Source organism: Triturus cristatus, chromosome 2_1 (genome assembly GCF_964204655.1).
Source record: "Triturus cristatus chromosome 2_1, aTriCri1.1, whole genome shotgun sequence".
NCBI classification, from domain to species: Eukaryota; Metazoa; Chordata; class Amphibia; order Caudata; family Salamandridae; genus Triturus; species Triturus cristatus.
Window position 1 is genome coordinate 1,149,023,629 of NC_140581.1, and position 27,389 is coordinate 1,149,051,017.

Below are 27,389 nucleotides of genomic sequence, written 5' to 3' on the forward strand. Positions count from 1 at the left end.
GCTACTACTCTATTTTAGAAGCTTACGTCCAATAGGGAAGCAGAAGAGTTAACGGTCGAATCGAGTTAATACCATGTTTACAGCAATGCCAGCAAGAGGGGAAAACCAATCTGTTATTCAGGCCGATATACAGTGTACCATTTAGTTTCTTCATTTTTTTTAAATAAGCTTGCAGATAGTAAATCTGAATCAGAGAAAGAACATTTTAAATGTGTTTAACAGAATGTGTGTTTATTAAGGTGTATGTTGTTCGAGTGAGCGTTTGTGTTTGGTGGGTGTTGTTTTGCATGTAGGGGAATGTTTGGATGAGTGTGCTGTTGAGGTGTTTGGTGTGACTGTGGGTCTTGTGGGTGTGCTTGTGGTGGTGGTTGTGGGTATGGTGGTGGGTGTGGTGCTTGTGAGTGTGGTGGTGGTGGTTAAGGGTGTAGTGGTGGGTGTGGTGATGGTTTTGGTGGGTGCGGTGTCTCTGTTGAGTGGGTGTGGGCTTGTTTTCTTTCTGTGTTTGTGTTGCTTGTGTCTGTTGTAGTGGGTGCATGTGCTTGAAACAGGGCTGTGAACTGGGATTTGGGATGGGGAAGGGGTCTGAGTTGGGCTACAAGGTTGGGCTGCTTGGGAGGCTGCGTTCAGTGAAAAGGCTAGGCCTGTAAATGATCACTACAGGCCAGACATAGCACTATGAATGCCTTCCAAGTATGCTACCATTTGTTGCATATGGAAACTAAGACCCTGGGTGGCATTCAGGAGTACAGTCCGGCCTACAGAGATGCTAAGTAGGAGGTCAATAGCCTACTCACTCAGCGCAGCTGGGGGAACAGGGTGGGAGGTGCCTGCAGCGAAGGAGACACCAGCCCTTTTAGAGGGGCGGGTTTGACCAACTGGGGGGAGCAAGAGGGAGGGTGTAGATGGATCTCTGGGTGGTGGACAAGAATGCATGTGGAACAGCTGCTGTAGGGTCTGTCATCAATAGGGACCGAACAAAAGAAATAGGAAAACGGTCGCACTCCTTTTTTAACAATGGTTAACTGTTGAACTCTCGTTTCCACGGTGTATGGGTGCTATAGAGTATCGCCTCCTGATCTTGAGGTGTGACGATTAAATGAGAAAATTAGTCCTTTACCACTGGAAGGGCAAACTCATGTAAGCACCTTTGTGCGAAAAGAATCGCTTCAAAAAGTCAACTTTACATTAGTCATTTTTTACTAGGGTTTATTCAACATCATATTCCAACAGTGAAATGTCCATTCATTTGTATGAATTGTATATTTTCATTCTTCGTTACAATAAAGTATTGAGCATTGTTCAGTTCACAGGAATATCAACAAAATCCCTTATACTTTTCGGGACTAGCCCTTCTTCAGGGGTATCTCCCTGTAAAGCAAATGGGATACTCTTAATGATCCTAGAGCAGAATGCGCAAATAATGCAATGTAGTGGAATGTTACAGCGGTGTGACAAAAATGATTGGTGAGTCATGTACAAAATGAATCATAGGAAGTCGTCGTGAGAAACAGTAAAAAAAAGTGCAAAACAACCGAGCGTGCTTGGGGCAATATACACAATACTCAAAAACAAAATAGTAACTGGGTGCACGTTGTCATGCCAGAAAAAAATACAAATATGAAGTGAAAGAACCGTGTGACCGAGCGTGCTTGGAGCTATATACCAAAATACTCGGAAACGAAAATAGTGACTGGGTGCACGTTGTCATGCCGTAAGGGGTAATCGTGGAACAATGTACTCGAAAATACGAAAACTTTAGCGGTGACCAGAGTTGTGCACTAATTCAGCAGTAGCTGAAGGAATTCACTATCCCTCTCAAGGAGAAAAACAAGTGAACGTTAACCGGTGTAAGGACGCACAAGGTGATCGCAATTCGATAAAGTGGCACGTTAAACCACATACCTGTGAATGCTCAAGATCCAGCGCGCTCCGTGAAACTGCATTCACAGGGTGTGAGTTATAGCCGGCAATGGTGATCCGGAAATAAATCACTGTGAAAACCGAAAGTGAACTGCGCGAGCGCAATGAGCACTGTAAACAGACGGTCGGAAAATAGACTCCGATGTAAATCAATACATTCCTTGTGGGAATGCTGTTACCTAGTATAATAAAGTTTAACTCGGTCGCAAAAGTGTAAATAAACTCTAATAATAACGTGCCAAAAAGGCAGGTATAAAAGAACAAGTGTGAAAAAATAAAAAGAAAGATGCGAATGGTGAGATACCACAAGACGTGGTAAAGATAACAATAAAGAGGTAGGGAAGCATTTGTGCGCTCAAGCAAGTAAAAAGAAATATATACATATGTTCAATATGAACGAATCGCATACTCAATGGAGCACACGTCAATGTAGTGGTAAATGGAAATCAGTACATCGTTATAAAAGAGAGAATTAATCAACATGATGTGTTCACAGTACAAATGGAAGATTATAGATGACAACTGAATTCTAAACGATCATTTACCACTTAGGGCATAGCGAGTTCAATTTATTGATCCAATACAATTCACGTTGTAGCAAAAAACAATTGTTGTCTCTGCCTTCTTTTATGTCAACTTGTTCCAAAATCATGTATCGTAATTGGCTGATGTTATGGGTTTTTTCCGAGTAATGTGTGGCTACTGTTGACTTGGGATTCTTCAGACGTATGTTGCTTTTGTGTTCAACAAGACGAGTTTTCATTTTTCGTTCTGTCTTCCCTACGTAGGGTAGCCCGCATGGGCATTTCAACAAATACACGACGTTACTCGTGTCGCAGGTTGCTGTCACTTGCAGTTTGATAGGAGTCCCGTGAGTGGGCTGCATCAAGGTGGTGCCCATTATTATATTGTTGCACTCCCACAGTTGTGGCACGGGATTGTTCCAGTATAGACATGATTTGAAGGATTCTTCTTTTTTTTGCAAAAGTTGTTGTAGATTTTTCGTACGTTGATAAGCAAAGATAGGAAACTGTTGAAATATACCTTTAAAATCCATTTCTGCCTGTAACAGAGGCCAATATTTTTGGATGGTTTGTTTAATTTTAAAACTCCTAGTTGAGTATTTAGACACAAATACCATTCTTTCATCAGTTTTCTCTATGTAATCTTTGGGTTTAGGCAATTCCGCCCTGTCTTTTTGTTTGGCTCGTCAGCTTGTCGTAAAAGTTCTTCGGGATATTCTCTATGTTTGAATTTTAACATTATTTTTTCTTTGTTCTCTTGGTATAATTCCTCAGATGATGAAATTCGTCTTGCCCGGAGTAATTGTGAATATGGAAGATGTTTTTTCAAACTCATTTGGTGAAAGCTTGAAAAGTGTAGGAAATTATTCTGGTCCGTTGGCTTGGTGAACACAGACATAACCAATTTGTGATCTTGTATCTGGATGTCGACATCTAGAAAGGGAATTCTTTTCCTATCCAAGGTGTATGTAAACTGGATTCGTTCATCTGTGATTTCGATCTCACTGATGGCTTGGAGTAAATCTGTTTCTGTTCCTTTCCAGATTAAAATGATGTCGTCTATATACCTGTAGTAGGTAATCGGGTTCTTTTTCCAGATGGTTTTAGACAGAATATGATCAAGCTGGAACCGGTGCATAAAAAGATTAGCGTACGCGGGAGCTGCGCAATTGACCATTGATGTACCGGACAGTTGAGTGTAAAACTGGTTCTGCCAGGTAAAGTAGCTGTGATGTAAAGTAAAATGCATAAGTTCTAACAAAAATATTTTCAGATCTTCACTTTTCTCACTATAGAGAAGAAAGGATTCCATCGCCTGTAGGCCCAAATCATGTGGGATGGAGGTATATAAGGATTTCACATCGATGGTGCACAAGATGGGTTCGTTATCCTCACCCAACTTGATCTTTCCAAGTTTAATTAAAATTTCAGTGGTGTCTTGCAAGTATCTTTGAACGCTGGATTGTAGATGTCGGTCAATATATTTCCCCGAGGGGCTCATGTATTGAATATCGAGTGCTCACGATGGGTCTAAATGTTTTTTTTTCAAATCCTTGTGGATTTTCGGGATCATATATAGGTAAGGTGTACTTGGATTTTCTTTGATTAAGAATTTCTTGTCCCGTTCATTCAATAGGGACTGCTCACTTGTGGGGGCCTCTGAAAATTATGTTGTAGCGCTCCATGCCTCTGGGTCCCTTGGTGTCTGTGGTCTCAGCACCGGAACCACAGTGGGCAGCTGCTTCCCTCTTGAAGATGCTGTCAAAACATATACAATAGTTTTATTATATCTGTGTAAATAGAACTGATCATTAAGTTTTTCTCTACACATTTTCCAATTTATCACATTTCACCTGCTTCAAGGCTTGCAAACATTTCTTTTTTTGAATCCTGATCTCATGCAAGTTTGTTTTACCATTGTGAAATGGTTTTACAAAATATTATGGCTTTCACTTTAGGCAAAAATAAGTACCATCAAAGTAAATAGTACTTACACTGATTCAAATATATTTTTAACATCAAAGATTCAAAGGCAGAGGGCGCACAGGGCCCTGGTCCGTCCACCCCCCCCCCCCCCCCCCCCGCCGCCCCCAGGGGCTCCTCTTAGGGCCAAAATATTGAATTACCAAGACAGAGACTGTATCCTACGTGCCGCGAGAGAGACCCGGGATCTATGCTACGAAAATAGTAAAGTGTCCATCTATCCTGATTATACCAGACAGGTCCAGGAGCAAAGGAAAACTTTCCTTGGAGTCAAGCAGAAGCCCAGGGAGCTCCACTTACAATATATCCTACTTTACCCAGCCAAACTGAAGGTGCTCGCACAGGAGAAGGCCCACTTCTTCGAACCCCCTGATGAGGTCTGGGAGTGGCTGGACATCCGGGGAGATACCCCCCGGGAGCCAGGGGAATCGGAGCAGTTGGGGAACCCGGCCATCCCGCAGGTCAAGGAGCGCTCGTAGTAAGAAACGAGCCCTAGAAGCTAGTCCTTTAAATTAGAGAAGAATCATCGTGGCCGAGGATGGTACTATGCAGGTGGGACTCCAGAGCCTGGAGGTTTCCCATCGTCATCCGTGGTGCCAGAGACTGAACCAGCACCTGCTCCGGCGGCGCTCGCCCTCTCTGAAGAAGAGGTTCTGGAAACAATTCTGGACACAGCTCTTACCTTGCAGGATTCCGCTAAATAAGGGGACACATGAATATGAGGGTCTTAAGCAAATCATGGGGTATTGCCTTTTAATGATGTGACACTAACTATCAAGGGCTTGGGGTGGAATCTAGAATCCCTGGGAGCGTAGGCTCATCTTAATGGGACACCAACAGCCAAGTATGTCTTGAACCTTGGGTTGGGCCTGCCCGGGATGCCCTTTTCGTTGGGGGAAGTTACATGGCCCCGTTTGGGCCACAGGGAAGGCTGTGCACGTCCTGGCACAAGCTTGGCGGGGGTGAGGCTCTCGCGGATCTATATCCCTATGAGACGTTTTTAACCTTTGAGCAAGCGTGTGAGAGTTTTACACTTGGGCAGGATCACTTCCTTCAATATAGAGGGATCCAGGAAGTAGTGAGAATTACCTGGCCCCAATATCCACATATCCCCCAGCCGAAAGACACTCTGGATCTGCTCCTAACTTGTGGCTCTGGGCGCAGACTGATATCGCTCCTGTATAAGGCTATGAGACGGGACTGTTACTCGCTCCCCCTTGGCACGGGCAGCTTGGGAGAATGACCTTAATATTGTAATAGAGGATGGTACCTGGTCGGCTATTTGTGAACTCACACATACAGTATCCTGTAATGCCAGGTTTAAACTGATCCACTATAATTTTTTACACCGCCCCTATCTCACCCCGGTGAAGTGCCCAAGTTGCCGGGTAGACGACGCAGACTTTCTGCACTTGGCCTGGACGTGCCCAGGGAGGCGTCAGTTCTGGGCGCAGGTCGTGGAGAGGGTGGGGACGAGCACGGGTCTACCCATTCGAGGAGAACCAATCCAATGTGTGTTGGCCCGTGTACGCAAACCGAAAAAACAAAAAATAGCATATACACTGTTGCAGCTCATGCTGGTTCTGGCCAGACACAGAATAGCGATAAATTGGGTGGGACGCAGATGCTTGGATATCCCCACATGGTTACGGGATGTTAGGGAATGGGCCCTTGCTGAAGATACGCACATGCAGTTAACTCGCAAAGATGATAATTTACAGGTAGACCTCATGGAGTGGTGCCAGTTGTGTGGTACGGCCCTCAACCCGGAAGGGGACGATGGTATTCAGAGTGATACAACATCTAGTGGGAATGCCTCGGAAGGGGGGGGATAACCGGGATGGTGCGGGCCTGGGGGTCTGAGGGTAATGAATACCCCCTGGTAATTACAACGCACTAACGTGATGTTCATAATGTGATATGTAGCTCGATATGAAACGTTGTCCTGTTTGCCTCTGGGATCGTGCGCAAGATGCCAATGTACTATTGCATGCTGCAATGTTGATTGTTTTAAGCGAAAAACTAAACAAAGTTATAAAAAAAAAAAAGATTCAAAGGCAATTCACAATATAAAACAGATTATATATTGATGCATTTTGACATTTTGACATTTTCCTAACGAGTCATGATTTGGGCAGGATTTTGAGTTTTTCAGATGGGATACTCCAACATATATGTGATCGAACATTCCATCTGCAAAAGTCCCTTTATGTATCCCATTTTTCTCCATCATTGATTTGCCATCCGGACATAAAGAACATAGAAACATGGTTCTGGTATGTGGTACTCAGGCACTCATGTGTACACATTCCTGTCTGTGTGTTTCCAAAAACTGTGTGCCTATCACAATTATTTTTCTAAACCTAGTCTGCCTTACATGCACATTTGTGAAGGAGTGCAAATCTATCTCTTTTAAAATGAATGAAATAGTGATTTGGGATATGTTTTGGATAAAAAATGTAGCCATTTAATTTCATGTTACTAGCCATTTTGGCTCAAAGGCTCATTTTTATGTAGAAAACCAACTTCTCAATGTGACATTTGGATTGGAACATACATTGTTTCATAAATGCATTTTATGCTATGTCACCTGTAATTGGGCTAACCTTACATCATTCACAATAGTGAAGGAGCCTCACACCGGGCACAATAAAGACTACTGGCCTGTTTGCTATAACTATCTCTTATAACATCAAACAACCTGATATATATTTGTTGTATAGGCATGTGTCTTTTCAAACCAGTCCTTTGGTATTGAACAGAAATCAGGAGGTATATTTGCCCAGACTTTTATCTATAAAATACATCAATATACACCTTATCCAAAAGTTACACCTTCAAGAACTCTTCTTGTGCATTGGAGATGTGTTGACTTTAATGTTAATGCCATATTGTTGCTGTAACATATAAACTGTTATTTAACATTTTAAACTCAAATAATAACTTACCCCCATGATACTGCTGTTGGGCTCTCAACTGCCCATCAAGCTCCGGTTAGACCACCGCAATCATGCAGACCATTGGGGGAGAGCGGGGGGGGTCATCCTACATGCAATACATGCAATACACTTTAGCATATGTGAAAAATTTGTAGAAAAAAAAGAGAATAAGCAAGATAACATAGCAATCTTATTTTCACTAAACCAAAACAAGGCATCATGGTAATTGTAGTCATTTCAATTATATATTACCAACACTTGCAACATTGAAAGTTAAACATACCTAGTAAAAATATGCAATAAAAAATCAGACATTTGCTATATAAGACACATATATGAAATATGTTATTTGGTATAAAAACACTTACAAGGACCATTAGTTCATGTGAAATGTAATGGAGGTTGAAACCTGTAATCTTAAATAAAAGAAAATGCATTGAAGCACACAAACAAGACAAAAAAATAGATTGATACAAATATATATAGTTTTCTTTGTTTGCAAAAGGTGCAAAACACATTGTCAACAGCTAAATGAAAAGTAACAAAGACATTTAGATTTAGTTACACATTCAACAGTCTAACTTACCAGTGTCCACTCCACCAGGGATTCCGGTCAAGCCTTCAGGACGTAGGATCTGCAAGACCTTCTCCTCCCAGGGAAAAAGTTGTAAGGGGGTCTGAAAGAAACACCACCAGTCTTCTGGGCCTCAAGGTGATGCTTGGAGGCATCAAGCATGAGGTGGCAAATGCATGTGCCACCTCGTCCTAATCTCCTCCAGTGTGCACAGGTTGTTAGCTACAGCATTCACTCTGTCAAATATTCTGGCCCACATTTGCCTTTTCTGTGATATGGTTGTATTTTGTACTTGGGCTCCAAACAATTGTCGCTCTACTCGAGTAATTTCATACACCATGACTGACAGTTCTCCCGCTGTAAAACTGGGATTTTCCTTCCCTGCGATTATGTAAATTCAAAATAAACTAAATAACACGGAAGAAAATAAGTGAAAGAAGGAAAAAGGGAGAATAAACAGAAAACAAAACAAGACCCCTGACTTAACTGACAAAAGTTCAGCTTTTAAATGTTGTGCTGCAGTGAAATGGCAAAGGATCATGACCTGAAATGGAGTGTGTTTTATTGTGTGGTATGCAGGTGTTAACAATTAGCCAAAACACATCAGGCGTGTTGTGCTAGCATCCCTCCAATAGCTACAGCAGCACAACTGTGTAATCTAAATAGGCTCGGCGCAACCCCACCGCTCTGAAGGCAACTGAGTACTATTCGCAAGCATATGTGTCTGCTGCGTTGGCAGCGGTGAGCTGCGTAGTTGACAGTGAACACTCTGCCAAGATTCAGCCTGCATACAACTAAATAGGGCGGGCGAGATTCTGCCAGCTTGATGGATTACTTGGAAACTCAGCCGCGGAGTGACAACGGTAGTCCCACCAAGATCTAAATCAGGCCCTTTGTGTTTTATCATTGTAGCTCCTGTTGATACAACCATCTTAGGCAGCATGGTTGTTTGTAGAGCTCGAAACATTTTGATAGATTCTTTTGGCATCCAGGCCATGGCGCTTTGTGTTTTGTTAGCTATAGCACCTTAAAATCTTTCTTTGATTGAAAAGCTTCGGACTGCAGATTTGATTTGATGTTTTTTTTTTTGGTCCTAACAATAGTCCTACCACCCAATTTTTACTAAATGAAGTTGCTGCAGATTTTTTAGAGGCCAGTGTGCATCAGGTTGTAGTAGCCAATGAGTGTACTAGCTCCATCTTCTGATGGAATTTTAGCATTGGCTTGACTTTACTAATCATATTCAGGTGTTGATGAGCGTTCTGTGTCCCTGGGTTTAAATGCGGGATTAATGTAAGTTCTAGATCAAAGATGACTGAGGTTTCGAGCTTTAGACACTGGGGGAGTCGGTTACGCCATTGAAGATGGCCATTGTTAACTTAGCTGCATTGTGTTTAGGTTGCTAAAGATAAATATTTCCTTGTTCAACTGTTGAGGTGAGAGAGGTGATTAGCCATTACCCATTCCTACACATGCATCTCTTAGTGTCATGTGAATTTTTTGATAATTTTGCTATTTTTACAGACTGTAGAGAAGGAAATGGAACTCGCCTAATACTGATTGAATGTTGGAATGTGCAGTGTAGTGGGTTGGTAGAGCTAATAAAAACTCATCCAGAGCCTATCTGGATGATTTCTTTTTATCTCTTTTCCTTGTTAGCCTCTAGAGAGCTCAAAATACATTGCAATGAACATTACTTCCCTGCCATTGTAGACCTGTTTCACAGTAAATGAAGTTATAAGGTTTCATTTTGATGGTTTTGTTCATCTTCCTCTTTCTAATATAGATCCTGCATCGCAGTGGAATTTGAATCTTTATTGCTTATGCATACGTTTATTGAGCTCAAGATGGGGATTTAAAGTCCCTACTGCGAGATCGTTTTATGCATTTCTGAGCCTTACAACATTAAAGGAATTCAGGCTCCTCAGAGACTTCATTCTACCAGTGAGCGTTGATGGCCTTTCAAAGGCATGTCCATATCAGATATATACTCTGCATATGTTTTGCAAGCATTACTCTTAACCTGCATCATCTAGGAAAGATGTTGCTTTTGGCCTACAAATCTAACTTGAATCCTGGCTGGGTCTATTCTGACCGCACCCATCACTTTGTTTGTATTGCTGAAAAGGACTTAGTGGTCACATGCATTTCAGTGGGCACCAGTATGCCACTGCGAGAGATGTTGGTTTCTAAGAAAATCTGGAATATAGGTAACTAAAAGATTAAAGGGTTGATTAGTCATAACCCAGTCTGAAAAGATGAGTCTTCATTCCCTTAATATATATGTTGTATATACTGTAAACCAAATGTATAAAGGAAAGAAATATTCAAAGGCTTTGTGTTGTTTTTTTCAGATGGATATGACGGAGGAGAGTTACCTTGATTTGTTTCCTTTAGAAACCATTGTCTACCTCACGCCAGACTCAGAGCATGGTAAGAGGGTTGTTCGTATAATTAAGAAGGAGGATGTTTCCTTTTAATTTGTGGCTGATAGAAGCAGTGGGGGATGGTTTTGCTCTGGTCAGTCATACTGGGACTGCCATAAGAAGCAAATATATCACCATTATTTTCTGCGATCAACTGTATTTTACACTGTATAGGTGACAAAGCATGGGTATGTGGAAGAATGGCTAGAGGGTTTCATTTTCTCAAAGAATGTGGAAGATGTTTGGCTAAAGGATTAAGGTGTCATTTAGTCATAGGGGAGTCTGAATAGGTGGAATTTCAGCCCCTCGGAAAACCTGAGGTACTCTACTGGTCTGAAATGTGTGGGGAGTGTGAGGATCTGGGTTTATTATATGATATGGCTGTGGGGCCTTATCGTAGAATACACTTGCAAAACCTTTATTGGGTTCAGTTGGGCTCGTTTGACCAATTTTAAGCTCAACCCTGGGGAGCTATGGTTTTCGAGTAACAAAGCTGAAACAAAGGAACTTAGTGTAAAGCATTTAACAGTATAAAACAGTTAAATAAGAAAGCCACCCAACACGAAAGAAACACAATCCTAATTTTTAAAAATAGAGTGTATTTTTATGAATTTGTAGAGTTCAAGATGAGCAAAATTGACTGGAGTGTTCCGGGAAAATGTTTTTTCAAAGATGTTATCACTTTTAATTCCAACCGCAAACAAGCAGTGGTCAAATACGTTTTTAAACTTTTCAAAAGTTTGTGAATATTAGTTTGACCCATCCAGCTCTTCTTGGGCGACCAAATCTGACAGGATGGAGGTTTAGGGGGCCAATGGGGTAGTTTGGGACAGTTTTCTGACTTCTAGAGTGTTTTTTCAGTCCAGTTCCAGCCTTTACAGCACTACCAGGCAGGTAAGTGCAGGTAAGAGCGGGAGGGGGTCTGGGGCGGGGGGATTCGCCATACGACAACAAAGAAAACTTACATTTAAAAGAAAGAAAATCATGGTTTTCTTTTTTTTTTCCATTTAAGCTACCATCATCGTCGTATACCGAATTCCCAACCCAGCCCCCTGCCCTATTGCTCTTACCTGCGTGGGTCGCGCCTGAGCACTACCCCCATGGACAATAATGGAGTGGTCCTGATGCTGGGGATGCGGAATGATAAGATGCAGGGGATGCGGAATGATAAGATGCTTAAGGATGCTCTAGTTGTGATGCGGGTGACACGGGTGCCTTAGTGATGGTTCCTCGGTCCACAGGGGATGTGGAGCGGCTTTGGCCACAGAGGTCTGGGTCCCACGAAATCCACTTTCCGGGGGTCGATGGTGAGCAGCAACTAGGCTTTTGGTCTCTGGGTACAATGGTTGGTGCAAAATCCTTTAGTGGGGGCTAGAGTCCCTCTGGAGTGACCAATCCAGACTTTGACGGCACTGCTGGGTCCAGCCGACTCGGGTGCAACTTTTGGCTGTCGAAGATCGTCTCTCGAGATTCTCAGCAGCAGCTACCAGTGAATCTTCTCTGGTGGCTAGCACTTTGCCAGTTTGGGCTTCTTCAGCTCTTTTGTCCCTGGAGCTGGTTCCAGAAGATCGTGTCTAACAACACAGGGTCCGGCTCTAATCAGCAAGGCTGAGCCACAAAATCAAAATCCAACAAACACCTTGGCTGTACTGATCCTTATTCTATGAAACTAATCATCAAGGTGACAGCAACCAAATTAATGTCAATCTCCTCAAGAATTATTCAAAAATATTTTTCTTTTGTTCAAAAATCATTTTGTTTTTCACATGTTTCATATATCATAATTCAACCATTTTTTACATTTTACCACAAGACCAAAAGACATTTGACCAAACAACACTTAATGACTCAAAGTCAATACACCAATAATAAACAACACCAAAGACGGTTCAGTCACATACAAGACATAAAACACAGAACATGTAACCAAGTAATCTTTTTTGTTCAAACCATTTTAACATTGGTTAGTCAATCAAGAGAAACCAAAAAACAGTGTGGATTCTAAACGGAAAAATTTCTGCGCTGTGCCAGTTTATGGACGTCCTTTCACAAGTTATTTAACCAGGCAGAAAAACTCTACACATTAATCACACTTGTTTTTTACAAAAAGAAAAAGGTTGACGCGTTTCGAACCCCGAAATGATTTTTGAACAAAATAAAAATATTTTTAAATAATTCTTGAGGAGGTTGACATTAATTCGGTTGTTGTCACCTTGATGATTAGTTTCATAGAATAAGGATCAGTACAGGCAAGGTGTTTGTTGGATTTTGGTTCCAGAAGATCAGCAGACTGATTCTGTGAGTCACTGCTTTGGTCTGGGCTGGTGATCTATTTTTCCCTGAGCTAGGAGCCACCCACACAGTCCAACTTCACTAGCCCAAAGTGAAGCAGGTGCATTTAAGCAGATGGTGCAGCCGTACTTTGTGCTATTCCAAGGGCAGCAGGGCACTCCTTTTTCAGTCCTTTCCAAATCCTGTGTGATCTGAGAGCCAGGGTTCCAGCGCTCTCCTTTTTAAACCGCTAAAGTGCCCTGAGGGGATCATGCAGTAACTAGCCAATGGGCTACCAAGTCCCATTCCTTTGGGTGACGACTTTCCGGGGATGTGTGGCTTTGGGCATCCCAGGGTATACCATTCTGGCCACTCTGAAGATGTTGGATCCTTCCTTGGATGTAAGGAGCTTGGTAGCCCACCTTGGAGGTATGGCTACCTGGAGGCTACACGCCCATGGGAAAACCAGTTTGGGCACCGGTTTTCCGTCTCTGTCCCTGTCTCCAGCTTGTCTGCCATTACAATGGGCAGTCACTTGGGAGTGTTATCAACATTTGCCCATTAAAGGCGGCTTCCCGTTAAAGCTCACCTTTTGGGCTAACACCCTGAGTGGCTTCCTGCAAAGTGGAGGTAACACCTCACCTTGCGGCAGGCTGTGTTTGATCCTAAGCCTGGGAGTCATTCACACAACTTCCAGGGCGGAGAGAAATCTGTCTAGGGGTGAGTGATATCATACACCAAACATTTACGTATAATTGCGTTAATAAGATGGGAAGGGAACACTCTGCCCCTCCAAGTTGTGCACACATTAATCTATGAGAGATGGCTTGTTTAAGGTTTCTCTACTTTGTTCTCTTTATTTTTGACTCATTCTCACAGGTACAAACAGTACAAATCCAACAAACAAGAAATGAAAGGATTACTGGTTTGATATCGTCTACACACTTTGTTTACCATATTGGCAGCAGCAATTTATCTCTTGGTCCTGATGAAAGCCTAAGATACTTAATGTAGATCGACCTGGCTGAAACATGTAGACCGGCCTTAGAAATCAGGCAGTTTAAATCCATACTGCTTATTTCACTGTCTTTTTAATCCTGTCAGGGGGTACAAGTTATTAAAAATAGTTTTGTCCCTACTAGGCAGTTTTAACCTCACTAGTTCACTCATTACATTTTGTTATGCGCTGTGTCCTCACCATAACATTACTCATCTGTGGGATTTAGTATCCTTGGTAGTGTAGCAACATCTAAAAACATCCCTGAGCTCCTTCCTTGTAGAGATGAAGTTGTAGCCCTTAGTGGCACTAGGTTTTCCCACTAAGAGGAGATACCCATATGATGAAGCATGCCACCTATGGTGGGTGAGGGTATTCGTCCTAAAAGGGGCTTCTCCCTAGTGGAGAATTGTGTGGGACTTTAGTCCATTATCTCATAGGTGTATGTGTGCGTTAATATAGACCCAAGGACTAGGTTTGTGTCGAGATTGTATTCTATAGGGGAAATATTTCCTTGTAGGTCTTTAAACAGTTTCCCTAGGACCCCCCCTCCCCATTTTTTGTGCTATGCTTTCTCATTGTATGCCACCGAGCAGTGACATTACCTCATTTGGGTTCTCTTTATGTCGAAGGCATCCATATGTTGTCCCTTTTTCTTACATTTAGGGACCTTTTCTATCCGGACATTGATAATTGATGTTTTTTTTGTTCATGATTATTGAGGTCCTTCACTTTCTTTTCTCATCTTCAGCACACTCTCCTTCCCTCAAAACATCAATGAAGGTTGCCTCTTTGTCTCTTAATCTTTGGGTTTCTCTCCTGCCATTCAGGAATATGTAATTCTTCCTAACAAATCAAACCAGCACTGCACAGTATCATTCACTCACCATGTGCAACATTCTACCACAGTCAACACACAAAATAATTTACTAGCAGTCAGTAAACTAAACTCCTGTACTTTACCTCCAAGCCCTAAACTTTGTAACCAGAATTTAGTACATTCGTAATGGGCATTCTCCCACCTCATCTTACCATCACCAGGTTGCTGGCATCACCAAGCTCAGCTGTCTGTCCTCCTTGCACAGATAAGGAACCTTAACGACTTCCTGATATATTGCTATGAGCTGAAGACCTGAAGTGATGTTCCCAACGCTGCGCAGCCGAGACCGAACACTTAACGGCAGCCTGGGTTGGCGACAGTTATGTGCAGTTTGACAGACGCAAGTTCTGCCGCTCTAGAGCTCGCACTGCTTGTGTTGTGCGCCGCCAATAATATATAGAGCCTCCTTGATCATACCACGTGCGCGAGAGTGCCTGCAGCTATGCGGGAGCAGCCGTCATGGCTCAGCTCCGGCCCGTACAGTGGTAGTGCTTGCTCTGTCACTGTCATGTACATAGTGTCAAGGTATTTACCTCCTTTGACTTTGACACACTTATGTTTTAAATCTCAATTTCTTGTCCGCCCTGCCACCAAGAGTTAATTGCCACCTCTGCACTGAGTTAAATAATTACAGGAGGACGCCGCTGTTCGACCTGTCACCTCTTGACCTCGACACTTGCTGCCTACTCCGCCCCTGTCGTGGGGGGTTCCTGGGGGTTGTGCCTGATCACAGCATGAGTCTGAGAGGAGGTGGTGAGTGTCTTTTAAAGGCACAAGCACGGCTCTCGAAATACAGCGGTGCCACGCCACTTTGCAGCTTGTCTCACTGTTGTCACTACGTGAAATTTATCCCGATTCCCAGCAGCTGCCTCCAGCCATGGCGGGTGACCGACTCCAAGAGGCTACGGGGACCCAAGGCTAGCAGTCTTTCTATCCCCATTTTGTGGGGTGGTATTTAGTGGGGTTTAATTGTGACTCGCGTGATGTTGAATTTTGTGGCATGATGTGGAATTCTGTGGTGTGGACTGGATCTATGTGGTGTATTGTGTAATTGTGTTGAGCGGAATTATGTGGTTTGGTGTCAAATTATGAAGTGTGGATTGGAAATGTGTGGAGTTGAATTGTGTCATGTGGAACTGTGTGGATAATTTTGCCTTTTTGGTGATGAAAAAACACAAATAGGCAGGAGCTAAGCCACAGATCTGTGTCTTAGGGTGTTAAAAAAAAAATCTAGGTTTAAACAGTTGAAGACTTTAGACATTAATCATACAGGGAGTAATTTATCTGTCTGTATTATCCCGTTTTAGAAACTCACTGACGATCATGTCAGATCACAACAGGGTATACTGTTAGCTTTTTCTTTATGTAAAAATGCGTATTGCACTGCGTAAATTAAATACGCTGGAATGCGCCTTAAAATCATTGGCAATAGTTAATTCCTGGTTAATAAAGGAGCCTTGCGTGCAAACTTAAAAAAACAACCAACCAGCACAAACATGTCTTAGTGCCAGAAAAACCTTACAGAGGTGCAGCTGACAGCTTGCCCTCATGTATCCGGTATTTAAAGACTGCCAAGTCCCAATACGGGCAGGAAATAAAGCCTTTCACCCGGACCTGCCTCATGCTTAAGAATGCGTGTTGGCACGTAAAACAATACTAGAATGACGTGCCGTGTAAAGTGAAAATGCCTCATACAGTGCTTATAACTCGCACAACATAGAAATCATGACTTGAATATCACTTTCAGTGCTGCATTTATATCCAGGTTCCACATGCAAGATTAAATGGCTTGTGCCAAGGTGGATTCTTCATAAAACCACACGACCCAGCTGGTCGGAAAACAGACACTAAATTACAGATACGCCATGCCACACAAGTTTGTTACAAAGTCTTACTGAGGTACAGCTATAATCTTGATGCTGGAATCCGCAGCAGTGCCACATTGCTAATGTACAGTGTGTAGTGTGAAAACTTGTGGGTTGGCCACGATTGAGAGCTCTGGAATTCAGACTGAACACAGTGCGAATTTCTCACAGTGACTGTTATTTGGTAAAGAAGGGGCTCGAAATACATGCTTATCCAATCATTGGCCTCTATGCAAAGAACAGTGCAATGGCCAGATGTGCCAATTGTAATTCTCCCGATGTAGGCAGCAGTAGAACGAAAGCACCAGCTGGCAGAGTTAGAGGTACATTGCTGAGATGCAAAAAAAAACAAGCATTCAGTGCACTTTGCGCCAGGCGGAAACAAAGCACCAGTGCCTCAGGAGGAGCAGAGTTCCTCTAGGCCCTGCTTGGTGAGTTGTTTTTTGTGGATGGAGAAGCTGGCTGAGCTTGGGGCAGTATGTTTGTGCACTGTCCTCTACAAATACGGTCAGACTGAATAGCACCCTCCAAAGTAATTAGTGAAACAAGTCACCTTTTAGCACCTCGAACCACAAACGGTATCTTGGCACTTACTGTAGGTGGTATTGTGAAACTGAAAGCCACCATTTTATAGACCCCGGTGGGTGAAAGGGATCGTCTCTACAGTCCTTCAGACCTACAAATGACAGCTACAATGTGGGAGCTGAACCAGAAATCTAATGGCGCGAAGAGACCGAAGGCACATTACAATGACGAAGTTCCACAGGGATCTTTATTATGCGCTTGTGAACTAAGCTGGGGAGAAGTTATGCCATCCTTACAGCGAGCCTGCCACCGTCTCAGCAGGGGTGTACACCTTCTGCTTCTTCCGACCCCAGGCGAAACTCACACACGCAGTGACCCAAAGAGCTCCTGGCTAAAGCACGAATGTGCTGGTTATCATTGCCAATGCACTTCAGTCATTACCGTCAGCACCTGTACTGCCCCTTCCATCACGACCCCGCAGCAGAGACCTGTCCGAGGGCACCCTCGACCGCCCATTAGCTAATAGTCGACCCTCCGCACCCACCCCCACCTCTGGGACCGTCGCTGGCCTCCACCCGTCTGCACAATGCGCTGCAGGAGGGGTATGCATAACCTGGATGGGTGACAGCGATTGGGAATGCCCTGAAAAATAATGGTTACCTGTTGTCCTTCATACGGCCCTGGGTCCTAGTGCCTCCCACAGGGCTCGTGGCTCATGCTGGGTGAGTCGGGCTTCCCTCCTCTGTTCTCGGCTGGCAGCAGCAACTCAAGCACGCACCCCGAGCCGCCGCCAATGCTGCTGGAGGAGCCCGGGAGGAGGCGCGGCTTCTCCCCCTCCCATGGAGTCCCGATGGCTGAGCCTGGCCGGGAGGAGGAGGGTCGGCGCGGACTGCTTTGCTAGACTCTCCCCCTTGTCCTCCAATTCGCACTATAATGCGGGCTTTGATTGGTCGCAGTGCCGAAGCTGCCAACGAACCAGGAACTGGCAGCATCACCCCCACGCGCCCACCGGCGATAGCATCATCAGAGGAGCGGCGTGAGGGGAGGGGGAGCGGAAGCAGGGTCAGAGTGCCGCGAGGCGCGGTGCAGCGTGCGGGCGCCTGTGTCACGAGTTTATTCCGTCACGGCCCGCTGTACGGGAGTGGCGGTTTGTTCCCGCGCTAGTCCCTAAACCTTGATCCTGTGCTGCTCATCTCGCTGCTCATTTCGCAGGCAATTAAGTGCATAGAAGCAAATAAATATCAGAAATTGCACTCTTTTAAGCAAAGTGAACCGCTAATATATCTCGAAAATGCTGCAAAACCCTAGAAATGGACGGTTATCAGTTAATGACATTAAATCCGTGCACTCCATGCTGCAGCCTATCCAGGGCTTTAAGGTGGATAAAAAAACAAGCACACCACTGCCTAAGCACACCACTGCCTTTCTCCGAGGCGAAGCAGAAATGCCTCGGAGAAAGGCAGCGGCCATTTCGGATTCGGGGGCGTGTTCTCCTCTTGCCATTGGCTGGAGGAGATAATTAGACTTCTTGAAAAAAACACGCCCCCCGATCCGAAAAGGACGGGGCCTAATCGGAATAACGGACCTCTTCTCCAATGGCTGGCCAGCATTCAAGAGGCCAGCCAATGGAGAACATGGGAGAAGAGGGGCGGGTTCAAGCCCCTCTTCTCCAAGTCATTATCTCTCGCAAGCGAGACTGCGCAAGCGCAGCCTTCGCTAGCCGAGACCTAAAAAACGAGTGCTTACAGTGAAGTGTGTGTGGGGGTATTGGTGGACTGAAGGAGATGCGTGGGAGTACGTGCAGGACAAAGTGAAAAGAGAGTGCTGAAGAGCAAAGAGATCAAGGCTGAGATCTGCAGATTAAGAGTTTCAGTAAGATACCAGGAGAAAAAGAGCATAAATGTCTAACAAAGAGACTGTAGAAGACAGGGGTGTGAAGAGACAAACAGGCGTGATTGAGACACTCCGAAGACCTTTCCCCTTCTACAGACCATAATAATGTATAATTCACAGTCTGCCTAAAAAGTTTCAATATAAGTTAATAAATTCATTTAATTGTGTGACCTTCCTAAAAATCATGCCCAGTGATGCCACTGCAAGTGGTGGGCTTTCCACTTGCGTCAGCGAAAGAGCGGGATGCACACCATTCTTTCAGCAAACAAGTAAATTTTGAGGAAGGTTTTAAAATGGGAGAGAGCTGTCCTAATGATTCTGGTACATGGATACATTTAAAGCTTTCTTCATCGAAAAGGTTAGGTGTCAGGAGGCTAATTACACCAGATCAATGGATTTGCACACAGTACAAGGGAACCAACTAGAGTTTAATTCCCATCCTCTTCAGCTAAGGCCTCCCCAGCCAATTCAGTGCTATAGAAAGAGATTTGATAACACAGGAAACTCAAAAATTGCTTTACAAAGGTGCCCTGCAGAAAATGTCACCTCATTTTTAAGATTTTCACAGCATCCTCTTGGTTTGGAAGGAGGGTGAGGGTTATCTTCAGATGATAAATATAAAACTATTGAATGATTTTGACTAATCATGCGTTTCAAAATGGAAGGGGCACATTGTTTGAGGGATTCCTTACAGACTGGAGATTGGGTTCTAAAAATTGATCTGAAAGATGTTCATCTCTCTGGCATCATTCATCAACCTCACAGACACTTTCTACAGTTTGTGTGGAACAACTAAAGATTCAAATTCAAGTCGCTCCCATTCAGCCAGTAGTATCGTTACTGAGATTACACAGCATCGGACTACATACATGTCTGGATGATATCTTAATGTCACATGCCAAGCAGTTGTTGCCAACTCAAATATAGTGGTTAGTTGCCCTCCTCCAAGGGTTGGATTTTGGGATAAACCAAAAGAAAATAGTCTAGCACCCATCTTAGACAATTCATTTTTTTGTGTTTCATAATAGACTTTATAAAAGTGGTGCTCTTTCTCAAGATGTGGAGAGACTGACAGTAGGAGATTGGTTGTCCGAAAAAACTTAATATCATATAAAGTGCTTGGAGATACTTTCAGGCTCCTTCACCGTAAAATGTTTAGCCCATTCTCAGATAAACTGTTGTATCTTTTTACAAATAGACAACATATCCACTTTCCATTAAATTAGCAAATTGATGGGGGTGGGGGGGTCATACCCAAGAGTATCTCCCCAGTCTCACCCACTCAGTAACAGACTGGGGTTCCAGATTTCTTCTGAATCCCACAAGAGAAGTATACTAAAGTATACAAGAGGTGGTACGCTTACACTCAACCTAAAAAGGGGTGGCATTCTGACAGGAAACCTCATTCAGAAGTGAAGGAAAAAAAGCTTTAGACTTAAGGTGAAGTTTATTCCTAGGATCCAAGTCAGGTGGGCCAGAAATAAGTACTGACTCAATGAGAAAACTGGCAGTTTAAGGCATCATGGACAGCAGGTTTTATCATAGGTGATGCAATGTAGTTTTGAAAAAAAGTTTTATTTCTGGAGCTACGACGTCTAAGATTAGTCAAATCTTGCTATGGTAGGCTTTCAGAAAGTTTTGAACAACAAATGGATGTGTTGGATTCCTCACCTTTTCTGTGACGTCATAGACCTATATGAGGCGTATATCACTGAAGAAGTTTTCTGGGGTCCCCACACAGAGTGGGAATTATTCGGTTTAGGTCTTCAATAAAGATTTTACAATGCAGAAATCTGCCTTACTCCTAAAGACGAACAGGTGGTCTCCCACCACAATCAAGACACCAGTCGCTTGGAACATGCCTCGTAACATTCTTCCGAAGTGCTCACTATTTATTTGGTTTTTACATTAAAGTTAACTTGATTAACTCTTCATAATATCACATTGATGCAAAAAGTATAGTTTGCTGGTTACATTGGGAATATCAGCTGGCACAGAAATGTCACTGTAAAATGTGCACATCTTGTGCAAGCATCGTAGCAGACGGCACACAAAACGCAGAAAAGGCAAGACTAGACGTACAAACATAGTATGCACAAATGCAAGCAGACTTTTTGTGCCATGTCTCTGTGCAACCTGTCTTGCTGTTTTTTTTCCTATGCCTGTGGCGCCAGGCAGCAATGCATACCTGGAGAGTAAACAAGCATTGGCATAGCCAATAGGTCTCGCCTTTGGGACCTTATAAGTGTTTAGCCATGCAACAGTTGCATAACTAAATACTTATAAGGTCCCAAAAGCGAGACCTATTGGCTATGCCAAGCGGCCATGCGGCCGCGAAAGTGAAAGTAATCCGGGTCAAGCGCGGTGTGCGCACCCGCGCACATGCACTGTAGCTCTAGGCTGGCCTGGTAGCACTTTTTGGAGCCCTCTCAATAAGTCTCGCCAGACCAGCGCATGCGCTGGGTCAGGCGAGACCTAAAAAACTAGCACATACAAAGAAGGTACAGAAAGAGACGGGCTACACGATAGAGCTGGTAGCTTTGCTAATGCTTTTTGCCAATCGCCTGTGAACACCGATCATAATATGCAAATGCTAGTCCAAAACTGGCTCCTTCTACTCTCAAATCTTGGCATCCTCGTCACTCACAATACCCAATCAAACACTGTGACCATACATAAGAATAGGGGTGAAAGCCATTGCATTAGGAGCAGACACATGATAGACAACAAGGCCAGACAATCACGAGCAAGGGACTGACTCAAAACTCACTCTATATGTAATGTATCGGAAACAGCAGGACAGCAGTCTGTACCAGAGATCTAAAAATGGTCAGTGCTTATTTGTGCACGTCTTTGTTGTGGTTGCATATGTTACCACTTTAAATCCAGACCTATTTGGCTTTGCCAATGCTTGTGTTGTTTAGCTGCTGATAAACAGTTCGCACAAAGTATTACCCACTCTACTGTGTCCTTGATAGTTTTAAAAATGTTCGACCCATACGTAAGAAAATTCACATCCTCTTGCATTTAATCAACCATTATTGAATAAAGCCCCATTAATTACCAGCACTTTTTAGGAAAACCCCAGCCAACTTTAAATACATGAAACTATAGAGTTCATAATGAGATGTGCATACATTCATTTCATGTGAACTTCTTCACTACAAATGATTAATACATCAATGATGGTGATCATGTGTGCACTGTGGCTTATTCTATAGGTGCACAAGTTCTGGGCCCTCCATACCGACGTCCTTCTATCACAGGTTTCTGTTCGAAACCTGGGTATTATTCCACAGCGGACATAAGACTTGACATTTATATTTGAGGGTGTTCTTGAGCGTTGGGTAGACGCATGTGAAATTGAGATACCGCTAAGTGTGTGATCAAAACGTGCACATCAGATATATAAAACCATACACTGTTCTTTATAGATCTATGGTTACAATTAGGCTGTTGACAAACTCTACCGGCTCTTTCCACAGTAGTAAATCATATGAGCTGTGCAGTTTCCTCGAGCACCTCCAACTACTGCTGTCTCAACAGTTTCAGAAATACACAGCTCATTTTGGCCAAATGCTTACGTAACTATGCTCTTGAGCACAATTCTTTGCAAATGTGGCATTGCGTATTTTAGGCAGCTCGATTTGCTGAACCGTAAATTGGTTTATACTGTTAGGTGATCTTGAGGCGATGGTAAGAAGTGAAGCAGAAACGAACCAGGAAGCCACTCACGCGAGAAATGGGCATTCGTGTCCATGTCTCCAGAGGCCAGCTGGCCGCCATGCTTGTGAAGGTTGTCCGCTACACTCCTGTAAGAGCGGCACCTTTGTTGCATACTGCTGGCCTTTCCAGGTTCCACCAGAGACTCCCTCCTGTTGTGATCTGCTGCTCAGCCAGTATGAGTGTTCTGTGCGGAATGTTGTTGCATGGTGATGCGTTCGAATGTTGGGGTGGTTGATAGGTGCTGAATGTAAGTTGGCGTATGGGTTGAATAGCAGGGAGGCTGCTCCTGGTGGGGCTTACATTAGAGCTTAACATCTGGCTTATCAATGAAGCTTACTATTGGATCTTTTACTTATCTCCATATAAGACTAATAAACCATCTTATATACAATATACACCTCGGCTACTGGGCTTCTGATTATTACACGTCCATTAACAAATCAGATTCTGAATTAAATATATAGACATACATATATAAATATATACAATCATACCCTTTACGCTCACACATTTTAAGTTATCAAGAGGTTGTTTGGTAAACTTGCAAGAGTTCGATGACAGTTATTCAGCATGTTAAGTCATTACCTCACCAGAAATCTGTTGATAGATATGATAATAAAGCGAGCAGTCCTCGGTTCCTTGTGTGTATTTTTTGTTCTTTTCACTGGCAAGATGAATAGATTTTCAGTGTAAAATTCACAACTAAAACTGCAACCATCATAAAACTGACACTTCACGGACAGAGAGTTGGCCATAGAGGTTCGTTCCTGGTTCCCTTTGCATGTTTGCTGTACAAAAGAGAGAAAAACATGCTTTTTGAATCTTGAGAGTACAGTGTGGCTTATCACGTCCTGTCCTGTCCTGTCTGGTCCTTGTTTGCTAAAAATTGTATTTAACGTAGAAGAAACTTGATATGCCTACTCTGCAAGCTACTTGGGGATGGGTAGTGCTCCTTTCTGTTTTTTGTGCCTACTCTCATCAGTTAAGGTACTGTTATACTGTTATGGCCGCTCTACGTGCCATACCTGTTGCCTTTTCTTTTCTCTGTTTTTCTGTCTTTTCTTCCTTCTTGCTTAAGTTTTCTCCTGCATGTTAAGAACGAACTAATCCCTGTGAGGACAGATTGTCACCCACCGGCTTGACATTTCAAGAACATTTTTGAAAAGATAGCTTTGAAGATTTAAACAAAAAAAATAGCTTTGATGAGAACTCATTACAACAACAACAAAAAATCTTTCTAGTAAAAGCAGCCCAGTCGCTGTGATGTTTCTTGCTAGACTCTGCAGTGCTGTGATGGGTGTACCGTAGATGATGCACTAATTGTTGTCTGCTTTTGTTTCAAGCACTTGAAGATATTGATCCACGAAAAGTTTACATCCTCGGTGGACTTGTAGATGAAAGCATTCAAAAGGTTTGTAACCTGCACGTTTTTAGAACACTGTATAAATGTCCGCCTGATTGCTAAGCTCAAGGTAGTTGAACTTCAGGTGGGGCTGTCAATCTGTGGTCTATAGAGAAGAAAAGTTTGAAAGTGTCTAACAGTGGAATACATTGCACAATGCTTCTGTGCCTCTATGAACTAAAAGCGGCTGCACTACAGTGGAGGGGCAGCGTGAAAGAGCTTAAGCTGAATGGTTAGGAGCTGATGTTTTTAATATCCAGCCTCCCCCTCTGTTCCCCCCCCCCCTCTCCCCCACATACTATTAGGTTGACCTGGGACAAGGGGGAACAAGCCCTGGTCTACGCAACCCTAAATTTGTTCTGAAGGTGTGGCACAGCGGCCAGAGCGACTGGCGCATGGGTCTCACGCTTCAATCCCTGGCGCCGGTGGCAGCTCAGCATCATGTGACTCTGGGCAATAGCTCGCTTAATCTCCCTGATGGCACCCAGTTCCTTGAAACCCTTAAGGGTGTAATGTTTATACTTTAGAAATAGGAATTACTATACAATTCACATAACCTCTACAAGGCATATTCGTACACGGGACCTGTCACACCCACTAGCTTCAGTCCGTCATCACCACCTAATGGAATCGGTCACAATTGGACACAGCTTGCACAGTTATGCAAACATACCAATGTGTTGATCCCTTGTTATCTTGCTACCTTTGCAGCCTTGATTCCATCTCCTAGCGTCTGCTCAGAAAGTCTCAGGTTCCCACTTATCCTGCACGTCACCGGATTCTGGGAATGTGGATCTTGCCAATCTGAGGCTATGATTGGAAAGCCTCGGAGTAGTCACCGCTTGCACTTATGTGACAGGCAGTGCTTAATTTGAGCCAGTGGTTTCAGGTGCTCAGCACCGGCATTTAATCATCAACACCAGCGTTTTTCATGAGCACCAGTTAAGGACACATTCATTTATGGTAGGCATGGGGAGATTAAGTAATTTGCCCAGAATCACAGGATGTTAAGCCAACATCGAGATTCGAACCTAGTTCCCCAACTCCGATATTGGCAGCTCTGGCCATTACACCACCTCTTCTTCACACTATCATGGTTGGTTATGGTTTAGGCGATGCTAACAGGAAAAATGGGCTGGTGCAAGCTGCCTCCTGGTGAGAGCTCCGGCACTTGTTTCTTTTTTTTACAAATCAACCACTGGTGACAGGGGTCATGACCTATGAGCCAGGACTCTTATGAACATATTATGCGGGTGAGAAAACTTCCTAGCTTTTCCATCTGGGGTTTCTGCTGAATTCGTCTCAGAAGTAAAGAGTGTGGAGTTCTTTCTTTACACAGTTCCTCAATTATAATTTGTCTGGACAGACCCTTCACACAGGGGTGGATTTTGTAGCTGGATATCAGACTAGACCAATAGACAATCCGCCACGAGCAATGCCAAAGTACCAGGATTGTTTAACAGCTGACCCATGCTGAGATGCCTCCTGGCCTAACGCCTTTGTCCATCTTTAGGTGTCAATGTGGCCAAACACTAGTGCCCACTCCGAGGTGCCCTCAAAGTTATACATTGCTGCCTTCCGTCTTGTGTTTCCAAGGCCTAACAAAGATAACTCTACATATATCCCAAACGTAAGGTTGTGCTGTGAGATAGTGATGTGGCCCCTGCAAAACTGTATAGTTTTTCATTAACAATGCCAGCTCCTGGGGCATAATGTTGATCCCTATTGTGATGCTTCTGTGACCAAATTCCATTCAGACACATTACGGTCGGTACCGTGAGCACTAGCTGCCAAGCCAGTAGGGGTTCTAGTGAGCCTGATGGGTATTTTTTAGATGGACAGTAATTGTTAATGAGGAGGTGGCCCTTTAGATCTCTCATCACTACAGACCATAAGCTCCAAGCAGGTTTTTCGACTTTGATTACCCAAGAACCCACCATCCATTGATCAGGTTTCAGTCATGGTATGCATCACGTTTAGCCATTTAGGGCTTCAACAGTCTTTTGCGGCATTCATTTGCTGCACCCTAGACATCTTCCAGCACACTCTGAATTTCCACTTTGGGGCACCTGTACAGACCCTTCCAGTCTTCTCCAACTAACTAGAGGCCTGGATATGACATGGAGTTGGTCTCTTATCTCCTGTTTGTCAGGAGGGCTGCCTGTAAATCATTAGTTCAACATACAAATATCTCTTCCTCCACTGGCACTACAAAGACTGTTTGGGTCATGCAAGTCAACCACTTGCTTTTCCTCTAGGCTGATTAGCGCCCCTAGCGCTAAATAGCTGTATGGCATTCTTGCCACATTTGCGTGTCTTCCAATCTTGGATTTGATTTTACAAGCAGCTGATATCAAACATTTCTCCTCAGCTCTTTTTTCCTGTGTTCCATGTGCAAAACCCAAAGATCCAGTGCTGGGCCGCTCTTGAGCCTTGCTCTAAGACTCAGTTCCACTTACCTTATACAGATTCAACACCAACTGAGTGCCACGAATCTCACAAATATGAATATTTTCCCTGTCAAGATGGATGCAGTCATTATGGAGCGTGAGTTGGCCAAACTTCCTGTACCAAGAGTAGTGTCTGTTTTTGTATTACTGGTTTCCACCTAACTGACCTGCACTCCTGCACAGCCAGATCTCGTAAACTTGGTAGCTAAAGTGTGGAAAACAACATCTTCATCCACTATTCTTACTGTAAAGGTTTGGCAATATCTGTCACCGCCAGCTGTACAGATGTATCAATTGAACTGTACATACAGACATTATGTTGTTCGCCAAATATGCAAAGCCGTCACGGGGCCTACATCAAACGCGTTTTGCACAAACTGTGCATTTGATGTTAATCCCAAAGCAGATGCCCAGGATCTGTGCCTCCAGAGTATTGTAGCTAACAGACTACCCTCCCTCCCATTTCATCTAAAGTTTGAATGGTTTAAAATGTTCCAATTAATCTGATGAAAAGAAGGACTATGATGTAGGAGTTTGGGGGGAACGTTTTCAGAAACCCCATGACAATCACTGATTATTGGGCTCAAATTGAATCAATTAGTTCATTTTACCACCGGTCTCATGGGGCTTAACCTTGCTATTGACCCTGAAAAGGAGCACCAATTGCAGGTCTTTGGCATCTAACACCTAGGAGAGAGAAGATGAGCAGTCCTAGGCCTTTTCTGGGAGGTGGTGAGGGGGTTAGAGTTTCAGAACGCAATAAACCAACCAAGTTGACTCATCGCACAGTCAGTGCTTAGAAAAAAAGTGCTTTACTTAAAGCACATACAAGATTATACTGTACATATCACTGACAACGGTAAATTATATGTGGAATGTTTCTTTTAGGAAGCTCGCTCTTTATATAGTACACCAAAAATAGATATACTGTGGAAAGAGTCCAGGGGTTCTCTTATTACTGGACAGGGGCTTGCTCTAGCAATCCCAAGGTGCTCTCTAAGGGAGTAGTGCATT

At 43.6% G+C, this 27,389-nt stretch overlaps 1 protein-coding gene across 3 annotated transcripts in view; it reads left to right on the forward strand.

The window, feature by feature from the left end:
- Positions 1-27,389, forward strand: part of TRMT10B (tRNA methyltransferase 10B) — a 121,273-nt gene that overhangs the window by 69,708 nt on the left and 24,176 nt on the right. For all 3 annotated transcript variants that reach the window (XM_085640860.1, XM_085640861.1, XM_085640862.1), the window contains 2 exons: positions 10,295-10,373; positions 23,867-23,934. In XM_085640860.1, the coding sequence (XP_085496986.1) occupies positions 10,295-10,373; positions 23,867-23,934 (147 nt within the window). The remainder of the gene's footprint in view (positions 1-10,294; positions 10,374-23,866; positions 23,935-27,389) is intronic.